This window comes from Cetorhinus maximus, chromosome 13, assembly GCF_964194155.1.
Source record: "Cetorhinus maximus chromosome 13, sCetMax3.hap1.1, whole genome shotgun sequence".
Lineage (NCBI taxonomy): Eukaryota > Metazoa > Chordata > Chondrichthyes > Lamniformes > Cetorhinidae > Cetorhinus > Cetorhinus maximus.
The window spans coordinates 117334993-117348469 of record NC_135891.1 but is presented as its reverse complement, the minus strand read 5'-3'; the positions used below and the strand labels follow the sequence as shown (position 1 = coordinate 117348469).

The window sequence follows — 13477 nt, the reverse complement described above, 5'->3', positions numbered from 1 at the left end:
TTCATCTAGGCAAGTAGAGAGTATTCCATCACACTCCTGACTCGTGCTTTGTAGATGGAGGACAGGTTTTGGGCAGTCAGGAGGTGAGTTACTCACCACAGGATTCCCAGTCTCTGACCTGCTCTTGTAGCCACAGTTTTTATATGGCTGGTCCAATTCAACTTCTGGTCAATGGCAACCCCCAGGATGTTGTTATGATGGTAATGCCATTGAATGTCACAGGGAAATGGATAGATTCTTTCTTGTTGGAGATGATCATTGCCTGGCACTTGTGTGGTGCAAATGTTACTTGCCATTTATCAGCCCAAGCTTGAATATTGTCCAGATCTTGCTACATATGGACATGGACTGCTTCAGTATCTGAGGAGTCGAGAATGGTGCTGAACATTGTTCAATCAACAGCAAGCATCCACACTTCTGACCTTATGATGGAGAGAAGGTCATTGATGAAGCAGCTGAAGATGGTTGGCCTAGGACACAACACTGAGGAACTGCTTCAGTGATGTCCCAGGACTGAGATGGCTGACCTCCAACAACCACAGCCACCTTCCTTTGTGCTTGGTATGACTCCAACCAGTCATAGGGTAGTTAATGATTTTAGTTTTATTGGGCTCCTTGATTCCACACTTGGTCAAATGCAGCCTTGATATGAACAGCAGCCATTCTCAGCTTGCCAGCTTTCGGATGAGATGTTAAACCAAGGCCCGGTCTGATCTCTCAGATGGATGCAATATATTTCATGTCACTACTTCAAAGAAGAGCAGGAGAGTTATCCCCAGTGTCCTGGCCAACATCCCCCACAAATATCCCCATCCTCAATGATGGAGGAGCCCAGCACATTAGTGCAAAAGATAAGGCTGAGGCATTTGTTACAATCTTCAGCCAGAAATGCTGAATGGATGATCCATCTCGGCCTCCTCCGGAGGTCCCCAGCATCACAGATACCAGTCTTCAGCCAATTCAATTCACTCCACGTTGTATCAAGAAACAGTCGAAGGTACTAGATACTGCAAAGGCTATGGGCCTGACAATATTCCGGCAATAGTACTGAACACTTGTGCTCCAGAACTTGCTGCGCCTAGCCAAACTGTTCCAGTACAGCTACAACACAAATGTGAAACATTGTCCAGGTATGTCCTGTACACAAAAAGCAGGACAAATCCAACCTGGCCAATTACCGCCCCATCAGTCGACTCTCGATCTTCAGTAAAGTGATGGAAGGGGTCATCAACAGTGCTATGAAGCGGCACTTACTTAGCAATAACCTGCTCACTTGGCTCTGAAGAAGGGTCATACGGACTTGAAATGTCAACTCTGTTTTCCTCTCCACAGATGCTGTCAGACCTGCTGAGTTTTTCCAGCATTTTCTGTTTTTCCACCTGCTCACTGATGCCCAGTTTGGGTTCTTCCAGGGCCACTCAGCTCCTGACCTCATTACAGCCTTGGTTCAAACATGGACAAAAGAGCTGAACTCCCGAGGTGAGGTGAGAGTGACTGCCCTTGACCTCAAGGTCGCATTTGCGGCATCAAGGAACCCTAGCAAAACTGGAGTCAATGGGAATCAGGGGGAAAACTCTCCACTGGTTGGAGTCATACCTAGCACAAAGGAAGATGGTTGTGGTTGTTGGAGATCCCAGCTCCAGAACATCACTGCAGGAGTTCCTCAAGGTAGTGTCCTCGGCCCAACCATCTTCAGCTGCTTCATCAATGACCTTCCTTCCGTCATAAGGTCAGAAGTAGGGATGTTTGCTGTTGATTGCACAATGTTCAGCACCATTCACCACTCCTCAGATACTGAAGCAGTCCATGTCCAAATGCAGCAAGACCTGGACAATATGCAGGCTTGGACTGACAAATAGCAAGTAACATTCGCGCCACATAAATGCCAGGCAATGACCATCTCCAACAAGAGAGAATCTAACCATCGCTCCTTGACGTTCAAAGGCATTATCATCACTGAATCCGCCACTATCAACATCCTGGGGGTTACCATTGACCAGAAACTGAACTGGACTAGCCATTTAAAACTGTGGCTACAAGAGCAGGTCAGAGGCTGGGAATCCTGTGCCGAGTAACTCACCTCCTGACTCCCCAAAGCCTGTCCACCGTCTACAACGCACAAGTCATGAGTGTGCTGGAATACTCCCGACTTGCCTGGATCAGTGCAACTCCCACAACACTTAAGAAGCTTGACACCATCCGGGACAAAGCAGCCCGCTTGATTGGCGCCACATCCACAAACATTCACTCCCTCCACCACCAACGCACAGTAGCAGCAGTGTGTCCCATCTACAAGATGCACTGCAGGAATTCACCAAGGCTCCTTTGATAGCACCTTCCAAACCCATGACCACTACCATCTAGAAGGACAAGGGCAGCAGATAGATGGAAACATCACCATCTGGAAGTTCCCTTGCAAGTCACTCATTATTCTGACTTGGAAATATATCACCATTCCTTCACCGTCGCTGGGTCAAAATCCTGGAACTCCTTTCCCAACAGCACTGTGGGTGTACCTACACCAGGTGGTCTGCAGCGGTTCAAGAAGGCAGCTCATCACCACCTTCTCAAGGGCAACTAGGGACGGGCAATAAATGCTGGCCCAGCCAGTGAAGCCATGAATGAATAAAATAAAAACAACCAACGTTGCTTAAAAAGTGACAAACTGGTCATTCATCCTATTCATATTTGTGCAATCTTGCTGTGCGCCAAGTGGTTGCTATGTTTGTCTTTACACCAACAGTAACTGCAATTGGGATTTTAAAAAATGTAATTCATTGGTTGTGAAACACTTTCAGAAGTCCTGAGGGTGTCGAGGACATTATGTAACAATGAAATACGCAACAAGATCATCTGTTTTGATGATGTTGGTTGAGGGATAAATATAGGCCTAGGACATCAGGGATAACTCCCCTGCTCTTCTTTGAAACAGTGTCACTGGACCTTTTATACCCACCTGAGGGGGCACAAGGGGCCACAGTTTAACATCTCATCTGAAAGACAACAATGCAACTCCCTCAGTACTACACTGGGAGTGTCAACTTGAATTTTGTGCTCAAATCTCCGAAGTGCGGCTTAAGCCCAGGACCTTCTGACTCAGAAGCAAGACTGCTACCAACTGAGCTTTGGCTAACAGCAACAGAATTGACAAGTCAGCACCCCCACGCTCACGTTAGTTTGTTTAGTGCAAATGGTAAACTACAGGGTGGGGGAGGGGGCATAAGGATACATCCCAAAGGCTAAAGTGAGCAGGCACCACAGCATGCCGACGTTCACTTCCCCACGTATGCTGAGCAGGTTGTAGTAAACCTCTGTGAACATGTAAACCAGAGTCGCATACAGGACAAAGTCCACCAGCCACTGGTAGTCCAAGAAGTAACGCAGGACTAAACAAAAAGAGAAAAAGAGAAGAAACAATGTTAACCTGGGTAGTATTTTACAAAAACACCAAAATTACAGCATGTTTGGCCCATCCAGTCCACGTTGGTGCTAATTCCCCATATGAGCTGCAACCCTAATCCCATGTGCTTCGCACATTCCTATAATCTTTTATCCCCCCTTTCCTTCAACCCACTTATCCAACCTATTCTTCAATGTTACCATTGTGCCAGCTTCAGTTGTACATCCTCAGGTGATTATCAGACACTATTTGATACCGAACTACATAAGGTGTAATGAGGTGGGGAGGTTTAGGCAGAGAATTCCAGAGCTAGGGACCCAGGTAGCCGAAGGTATGATTGCCAGTCATGGAATGAAGAAAATAGGGGATGTTCAAGAGGCCAGAATTGGAGGAGCACAGAAAACTCAGAGAGCAGTAGGGCTGGAAGAGGTTACAGAGATAGGGAGATGCAAGGCCATGAAAGGATTTGAAAACAAGGATGAGAATTTTAAAATTGAGGCATTGCTTGACTGGGAGCAAATCTAGGTCAGCAAGCAAAGGGACTGATGAGTAAACCAGACTTGGTGTGAGTTAGGATACAGGCAACAGAGTATCGGTGGATATGGTATTGAAGGATAGTCAGTGCCTAAAGAACAACCATCAGCACCTTCAAGAGAAGAGGGGAGATGAATTATCAGCCATTTCACAATTACTCCAGTCTAAATCTCACAGCCAAGTTGTGCATTAACTGTTATAATGACGATCATTTCAGGTCATCACGTGCCCCTTACCCAGAGCGTCAAGAGGAGTGATCGGCTTTGCTTGCAAGTACAGGTTGATATCCTTGGGCACCGTCTCTGGTTTGATGTCTGTGACACCATTTTGTCTCCTGTCAGTAAAAGACAAGAAAGTGAGGCAGCAGAAATAATTGGAATAGGCAACTGTTTCTGCACTTCACACCCAGCCAGCGAGTCTGCAGCTATTACTACAACTTTGTGGCTCTGCTGGTTCCACACTTAGTCCTTCTTTCTCAATCTTGCTCTCAAATGGAAACTCCCAGATCTTCTTTACCATTAAAGCGGCTTCCAAGAAGTTCGGTCTCCTGTTTCTTATCCAAACATCCCATCATCTACTAACCCTCTATAAAGTCCAAATCTCTTTTTTTTCATTCGTTCATGGGATGTGGGCATCGCTGGCTAGGTCAGCATTTATTAACCCTTCCTAATTGCCCTTGAGAAGGTAGTGGTGAGCCACCTTCTTGAACCGCTGCAGTCCCTGTGGTGTAGGTATACTCACAGTGCTGTTAGGTAGGAAGTTCCAGGATTTTGACCCAGTGACAGTGAAGGAAAGGCAATATATTTCCAAGTCAGGATGGTGTGAGTTGGAGGGGAACTTCCAGGTGGTGGTGTTCTCTTTCTGCTGCCCTTGTCCTTCTTGGTGGTAGAGGTCATGGATTTGGAAGGTGCTGTCAAAGGAGCCCTGGTGAGTTGATGCAGTGCATCTTGTAGAGGGTACACACTGCTGCCTCTATGCATTGGTGATGGAGCAAGGGAATGTTGAAGGTGGTGAATGTGGTGCCAATCAACCAGCCTGCTGTGCCCTAGATGGTGTCAAGCTTCTTGACTGTTGTTGGAGATGCACTCACCCAGGCAAGTGGACAGTATTCCATCACACTCCTGACTTGTGCATTGTAAGATGGTGGACAGGCTTTGGGGAGTCAGGAGGTGAGTTACTCCCTGCAGAAGTCCCAGCCTCTGACCTGCTCTTGTAGCCAGAGTATTTATTATACTGGCCCAGTTCAGTTTTTGGTCAATATAAACACCAGAATGCTGAAAAGTGGGGAATTCTGTGATGGTGATGTCATTGAATGTCAAGGGGAGATGGTTATATTCTCTCTTGTTGGAAATGGTCATTGCCTGGCGCTTCTGAGGTATGAATGTTACTTGCCATTTATCAACCCAAACCTGAATATTGCCCAGGTGTTGCTGCATTTGGACCCAGACTGCTTCAGTATTTGAGTCATGAATGGTGCTTGTCATGAAGCTATTAATATATATGTTATTGGGAATTTTTTTTTAAATAGAGATTTAGTCTGTGGGTGTGTCTTTGTGTGTCTTAACTGGATTAAAGCCAGCTAGTCTGGGTGCTTTGATGTATAGTAGTTTTGAGATGTAAACAGAAGTAAAGAGTACATTTGCATTTTGTTGAATAGAGCATTCAAGAAGGGGAGTGAAAGCTTGCACCTAGCTAGGAAATACCACGCAATATATTTATATTACTAATAAAATTGGTACTCTGAAGGGGTTTTATTGTTAGAAGACCAAAGGGCCTGGTGATACAATGAAAATTTACATTCAAAGAGAAGTGCTGGGTATAACCTGAAGAGAGTTTGTGTGTGCAGAGCAGAGGCATGTAACATCTAAGCAGCTGTAAGCCTACAACTGTCTGCAAAAGGACCAAATTGAAAGGAACCTCATTTTGAATTTGTAAGGTGAAAATGCTTTGCCTGGTGTCTGGTTAATTCTATTGGTTGTTGTTGCCTTAGTGGAGATTAATTTGGGAATTTGTTAAAAAGTTATGATAATAGTAATTTGTAGCCATGTGTATGTGTTTAATATCTTGTTAATTAATAAATGTCTCATTTAGTTTGATATAAACACCTCTCGAGAACTGGTGGTCTTATTTCTGAATTTAGAGCTGCAACTCAAAACATATCAATTGAAAATATAGGTTGTGACAGTTGTTTAAAGTTTCCCTCTGAGATTTTAAATGACAGCCTTTACAAACTGCCGCATCATAACAGTGCTGTACATTGTGCAATCATCAGTGAACATCCCCACTTCTGACCTTATGGTGGACGGAAGGTCATTGATGAAACAGCTGAAGATGGTTGGGCCTAAGACACTACCCTGAGGAACTCATGCAGCGACGTCCCAGGACTGAGGTGATTGACGTCCAACAACCACAACCATCTTTCTTTGTGCTAGGTATGACTCCAACCCAGTGGAGAGCTTTCCCCCTGATTCCCATTGACTTTAGTTTTGCTAGGGCTCCTTAATGCCAAGTCTATAATGAGGTCAAGAGCTGAGTGGCCCTAACGGAACCCAAACTAAGCATCAGTGAGCAGGGTATTGCTGACTAAGTGCCACTTGATAGCACTGTCGACGACACTTTCCATCACTTTGCTGATGATTGGGAGTAGTCTGATGGGGGCAATAATAGGCCTGGTTGGATTTGTCCTGCTTTTAGTGGACAGGACATACCTGGGTAATTCTTCACATTGCCTGATAGATGCCAATGTTGTAGCTGTACAGGTACAGTTTGCCTGGGGGCACAGCTAGTTCTGGAGCACAAGTCTTCAGTACTACTGCCGGAACGTTATCAGGGCCCATCGGCGTTGCTAAATCTAGTGCCTTCAGTTGTTTCTTGATATCACACGGAGTGAATCGAATTGGCTGAAGACTGGCATCTGTAATGCTGAGGACCTCAGGAGGGGGCTGAGATGGATCATCCACTCAACACCTCTGACTGAAGATCGTTCTTTGCATTGATGTGCTGGGCTCCCCCATCATTGAGGATGGGGATATTTTTGGAGCCTCCTCCTCCAGCGAGTTGTTTAACTGTCCACCACCATTCACGACTGGATGTGGCAGGACTGCAGAGCTTACACCTGATCTGTTGGTTGTGGGATCGCTTAGCTCTGTCCATCACATGCTGCTTATGTTGTTTTGCATGCAAGTAGTCCTGTATTGTAACTTCATCAAGTTGACACCTCATTTTTAAGTATGCCTGGTGCTGCTTCTGGCATGCCCTCCTGCACTCTTCATTGAATCAGGGTTGATTCCCCTGACTTGATGGTAATGATAGAGTGGGGGATATGTTGGACCATGAGGTTACGGATTGTGGTGTATACTATTCTGCAGTTGCTGGTGGCCCACAGTGCATCATGGATGTCCAGTTTTGAGTTGCTAGATCTGTTCGAAATCTATCCCATTTAGTACAATAGTAGTGCCACACAACACAATGGAGTGTAGCCTCAATGTGGAGACAGAACTTCATCTCCACAAGGACTGTGCAGTGGTCACTCCTACTAATACTGTCATGGATAGATGGATTCTGGCAAATGTACTGAAGTTCTTCATCTGATTGGTAAGGATGAGGTCAAGTAGGTTTTTCCCTCTTGTTTGTTCCCTCACCACCTGCCACAGTCCCAGTCTAGCAGCTATATCCTTTAGGAATCAGCCAGTTCGGTCAGTAGTGGTGCTAATGAGCCACTTGGCGTTGGACATGGAAGTCCCCTGCCTAGGGGGCATTCTGCACCCTTGCCTTCGATATAGTGGCCGTGGGATTCTTTATGTTTGTTTTTAAATTAGTTCATGGGATGTGGGCATCACTGGCTAGGCCAGCATTTATTGCCCATCCCTAATTGCCCTTGTTCAGAGGGCACTTAAGTGTCAAGCACATTGCTGTGGGTCTGGAGTCACATGTAGGCGAGACCAGGTAAGGGTGGCAGATTTCCTTCCCTAAAGGACATTGGTGAACCAGATGGGTTTTTACAACAATCGGCAATGGTTTCATGACCATCATCAGACTGCTAATTCCAGTTTTTTATTGGATTCAAATTTCACCATTTGCCATGGTGGGATTTGAACCTGAGTCCACACAGCATTACCCTGGGTCCCTGGAATACTAGTCCAGTGGCACAATCACTATGGCATCATCTCCCTGTCCAGTGGAGAGATCAGATGGGGCCTCAATATAACATCTCATCCAAAGGAAAACACCTCTAACAGGGCGGCACTCCCTCAATACTGCATTGGGAGTGTTGGCATATATTATTTGTTCAGGTCCTGGAGTGGAAATTGAACCCACAACCTTCTGACTCAGAGGCACAGTTCCTACCACTAAGCCCAGCTGGCTTGTGCCAATTTATCTTTCCCCTTGAGGAAACAATCAGTCTAACTCAGTGCATTCTTGCTACTTGTGTGTACCAGTGATTGTGGAAATAACAAAGACAGCTCTAATTTGTAAAAGAAAATACACTTGAAATCCAGGCAGGATAATTTTTTGCAGGAACTATTTCCCCCAAAAGACGAATGCTACAATGCTTGACCAACCTGTCTCTCTTCACTTTGGGTTTCTGTTTTCCAGCCAAGGCTCGGAGTTCCTCATCTGATGGGTGTCTGTACCGGAATAGGCTGCCGAGAAAGTGGAACACGTAATTACCAGAACTCTTACATTCCTACTGGGTCAAAGGGGGCACAAAAGTGTTGTATTTATAAATGAAACAGTCAACATTTTCCAGAAAAGAAGAGTTTTTATTGTCTACCTCAATGCTTACATGGGCACAGGTACTGATGCAAGATCAGATTCCTCTGAAGAAACAGGTTGAGACTGGCCAGGCCCACTTTTGAATAGACTTTCTCTGGCAGCGCGCATCACTGGCAAGGCCGGCGTTTATTGCCCTTCGCATGGTTGTCCTTCAGAAGGCGATGGGTGGCCTTTATTTGACCTGTTGACTGTAGTTTGATACAACCAAGTGGCCACTTCTAAAGTCATAGAATAGTACAACACAGAAGGGGACCATTCAGCCCATCAAGTCTGAGCTGGCTCTTTCAAAGGGCAATCCAGGTAGTCCCACACCTTTCCCCATATCCTTGCAACTTTTCCTCCTTCATGTATATATCCAATTTCTTTTTCAAGGCTAGTATTGAATGTATATCTACCACCTTATCAGGCAGGGCATTCCAAATCCTAACTAATTTTTCCTCATGTTGCCAAACACAAACCTATGCCCTTTGGGTATTAACCCTTCAGCTAATAGAAACAGTTTCTCTTAATTTACTCTATCTAAATCCTGCATAATTTTAAACACCTCTACTAAATCCCCTCCCAGCCTTTTCTGCTCTCAGGGGAACAACAGGTTCTCCAGTCTATCCATGTAATTGTATTTGCCCATCCCTAGAACCATTCGAGTAAATCTTTTCTCTATCCTCTTCAAAGTCTTTGTGTCCTTTGTAAAGTGCGATGCCCTAAATTGGATACAATACTCCAGCCAGGACTGAACTAGTATTTTATATAGGTTTATAATTCATAGTCATTTATGTTAGTGTGGGACTGAAGTCACACATAGACCCAGACTGGTTGAGGACGGCGACACTAAGGTGATGTGAGTGAACCAGCTGGGATTTTATGACAGCCTCATGGTCATTTTTAGTGGTAGTCCAGTAATATAACCTTTATACTACTATATCCACTGATTCTTAGAACCAGCAGAAAGAAGAGACTTTGATTTCGTGAAACTGGGCTGAATTTACCTCCAGAGAATGAGAGAGACAAAGAACATAGCTAAGTTATCGACTCCTGATTAATACCCAATGGTCCCTCCCACTCACACACCATGGTGCAAAGTGCACGTTTGGATGTAGGACTGGATCAAGCTCAGCTGTGCAGCATGCTGCAGTTAAATAACAGTTCGCTCCTATGACTCACGATGATAGTTTGATTGAGGTATCTGGGAGCTGCTGGTACCTGTGGGACCTGTACCCCAGTGACAGCTCAGAAGATATTTCAAAATTGACAAAAAAAAGTTAGATTTCTTACCTGCCATTACAGAGTAGCCAGCGACCTATGGAGTAATGAGGTGCCAATCTCTGCATGAGGGTCGCCGTCAGCAGACTGACAACCAGCTGAACACCTATAACACCCTGTTAGAAAACAACATAAACTTCATAAATACTAAATAATGGAAAGAACAGCAGAATTATCTTTAACTTTGCATCCTTTACCCTCTTGTTCCTATTTTATTAACTGCTCCTGTGAACCTTTCTGTCCATATCTCATTTTACACACTTGTCCTCTCCATGTTAAGATCAGGGCTCATTGCCCCACCCTGATATCAGCTTATTCTTTCCCAGAAACCCAAAACTGTGGAACTCCTTACTTCTTTTGTGTTCCCTTCCTCCCAGAATCTACTGGATTTTAGAATAGGAATCAGTCACGGCTCAGTGCAACACTCTACACCGAGTCAGAAGGTTGTGGTTTTGAGTTCCACAGCAGAGACTTGAGCATAAAATCTAGGCTGACACTCCAGTGCAGTACTGAAGAAACATGGCAGTTAGTCACTTGGTAGTACAGAACTTGAGCATTGCTGAAAAAAGAGACAGGTCTAAGCTTTTCATCTTGCACTCATCAGGATACTCGCAAGAATACTAATATAAGGTATCGGTATTCTTGCAAGTGTCCTGATGAGTGCAATAAAGCTTAGGCAGGTCTCCTTTTTTCATCAGAACACTGCAATGTTGCCTTTTGGATGTGATGCTAAACCAAGGTTCTGTCTACCCTCTAAGGTGGATGTAAAAGATCCTGTGGCATTATTGCAAGTAGAGTTGGGCAGTTTTCCTTGGCATCCTGGACCAATATTTATCCCCCATTCAACATCACTAAAAAAAGTAATCCACTATTACATTGCTGTTTGTGGGATGTTTTTAATTTATTCTTTCACGTGATGTGGGCATCACTGGCTAGGCCAGTATTTGTTGCCATCCATAACTGCCCTTGAGAAGGTGGTAGTGAGCCACTGACTTGAACCTCTGTGGTCCATGTGGTATGAGTACACCCACAGTGCTGTTATGGAGTTTCTAGAATTTTGATCCAGCAATAGTGAAGGAACAGTTATATAGTTCCAAGTCAGGATGATGTGTGGCTTGGAGGGGTATTTACAGGTGGTGATGTTTCCATGTGTCTGTTACTATTGTCCTTCTAGGTTGAAGACGTCATGTGTTGGAAGGTGTTTTTGAAGGAGGCTTGATGAGTTGCTGCAGTACTTCTTGTGTGTACACAATGCTGCTACTGTACACCGGTGGTGGGGGGAAGTGAATGTTTAAAATGGTGGAATGGATGGCAATCAAGCTGGTCGCTTTGTCCTGGTTGGTGTCAAGCTTCTTCAGTACTAGTGGAGCTGCACTCATCCAGGCAAGTGGAGAATTCCATCACACTCCTGACTTGTGCCTTGTAGATGGCAGACAGGCTTTGGGGAGTCAGGAGGTGAGTTACTTGCCACAGGAATCCCAGCCTCTGACCTGCTCTTGTAGCTACAATATTGATATGTCTGTTCCAGTAAAGGTTCTGGTCAATGGTAACTCCTAGGATGTTGATAGCGGGGGATTCAGCAATGTTAATGCCATTGAATGTCAAGGAGAGATAATTAGATTCTCACTTGTTGAAAACAGTCATTGCCTGGCACTTGTGTGGCACAAACATTACTTGCCATTTACCCAGCCCAAGCCTGAATGCTGTCCAGGTTTTGCTGCATAACAGACTGCGTCAGTATCTGAGGATTGTGAATAGTGTGCACAAATTAGCTGTCACAATTACCTTCTTTACAACAGTGACTACACTTCAAAAAGTAGTTTGTTGGCTGTGCAGCTTTTTGGGACATTTGGAGGTTGTGAAAGGTGTTATTAAAATGCAAATGCTTTCTTTCGAGTTTGGCATCACGGTAAATTGACACTTTGGCAGCATCCTGCACACCTCAAGGGAAAGCGATGAACATTGGGCAATGAAAGAACTCAGCTGTGTCCCCACATGGACTCATGGCTCACCAATATTCCACTGGAAGACAGTGCACGGGACAGTGCCAATTGTCACACTGCTGACATACCACAATCATTATGGCACACCGTGACCTGTCAATATACAAACATTCCTAAATAAGGTTGCAGCCCAATGATGAACAACCACTCCCTCCCATGCCCCTTTAAGAGGCCTCTTGCAAATTAAAAGCAACAACTTGTGCAATTAGCCAGCTGTATAATAAAGCCCAGGCGGAGCTGGAGAGCTGAAATTTGCAGCTGCCCTGTTGCATTGGGGCCCTTGCAACCCAATGACCCCAAAACTATTTTTAGTTGTAGCAATAATAATTCCAGATTTAAAGCATGCTGTTGTTTTGCTGGGTTGAGAGTGGCGAGGGTCGAACCGCCATCTCAGAAACTTTCGTCTTACCATGTCTCTCCGCTCAATCTCACTTTAAGCTCAATTAGTTTTCCTTTCTCCTCAGTCACTCAATGAGCAGCCTCAGCGCCATCGCTCGCCTTTAAACTCAATCTAGTTTGTGCAATGATTGACAGCCGAAATAACCAATTGAGTGGTCAGGCCGGATTGATTGACGTGCAGGCCGACCATTCAGTGATTGGCTTCATTTCATTGGCTGGTATTCATGTCCTGTCGAGCAATCACTGCGGCTGGGCGGGCGGCGCTCTCGGGAGCAACTGTCATCAGGGACGGTTGACTCGGGTGGGCGGCGCACTGGCTTCTGGAAGTTGTAGTCATCCACGTGATCCGTCTTGTGACGTCCTGCACATAAAGTACTACAACTCCCAGAAGCCTTTGGGCTATTGCACATGCGCAGTGCCTAAACATGTTTTAACAACATGCTGTTCTAATAGCCAGATGAGACTTAAGTAAAACTTTTGCTAACTTTTAACAAACTTACTCTCAATGTTGCAGCACCGCATTTCATTTGCATGTAACAGCAGTTTTCCAATAAGTACAACTATTTAGTACTTGATGTTTCAAATTCCCATAAAAGGAAAAGGTTAGGGAGCATTTAAAGGTGCACTGTCTAATTTATTTTTGGCAAAAGGCAAGTTTAAAGGGACAGTTCCATTTATTAAAGCACCAACTACATTTTATTTAATCATTGTTTAAATGATAACTTGTGGAAATATGAAATACAAAACAGAAAATGCACAGCACTTAGTGGAGCACACCAAGGAGATGCATCTATTGTGATTAAATGTATTCCTGGAGATTTCATCACATGACTTCCACCACACCCAGCCATCAGTTAGCCAACACATCCATCATTGTGACCCACTGCCTTCCTATGCCAAATGGAAAGAAATAAGACTCGTTACACAATTGGATGATGCTTAACTGTCAGCCAATCAGCCTTTTCTTCCCCATTTTCAATATTTTTATATTTGATAAATAGAAATGTTCATAGAAAATGACAAAAAAAGAACAATCTTTCTCATGCCCCGATGTTTTTTCTCCGGGGTTGTACACAGCAATGTCCCGGAGATTGATCTTCAATTC

The 13477-nt window shown here is 44.7% G+C and overlaps 1 protein-coding gene across 1 annotated transcript in view; it reads right to left on the bottom strand.

Annotated features, from left to right (window-relative positions):
• Positions 1–12482, bottom strand: part of tmem161a (transmembrane protein 161A) — a 34827-nt gene extending 22345 nt beyond the window's left edge. Inside the window, exons 1-5 of the mRNA XM_078556109.1 lie at positions 12383–12482; positions 9983–10086; positions 8497–8577; positions 4171–4268; positions 3230–3386 (exon numbers count right to left, since the gene is read on the bottom strand). Of these exons, the coding sequence (XP_078412235.1) occupies positions 3230–3386; positions 4171–4268; positions 8497–8577; positions 9983–10086; positions 12383–12385 (443 nt within the window). The 5' untranslated portion in view covers positions 12386–12482. The remainder of the gene's footprint in view (positions 1–3229; positions 3387–4170; positions 4269–8496; positions 8578–9982; positions 10087–12382) is intronic.
• Between the last annotated feature and the right edge of the window lie 995 nt (positions 12483–13477).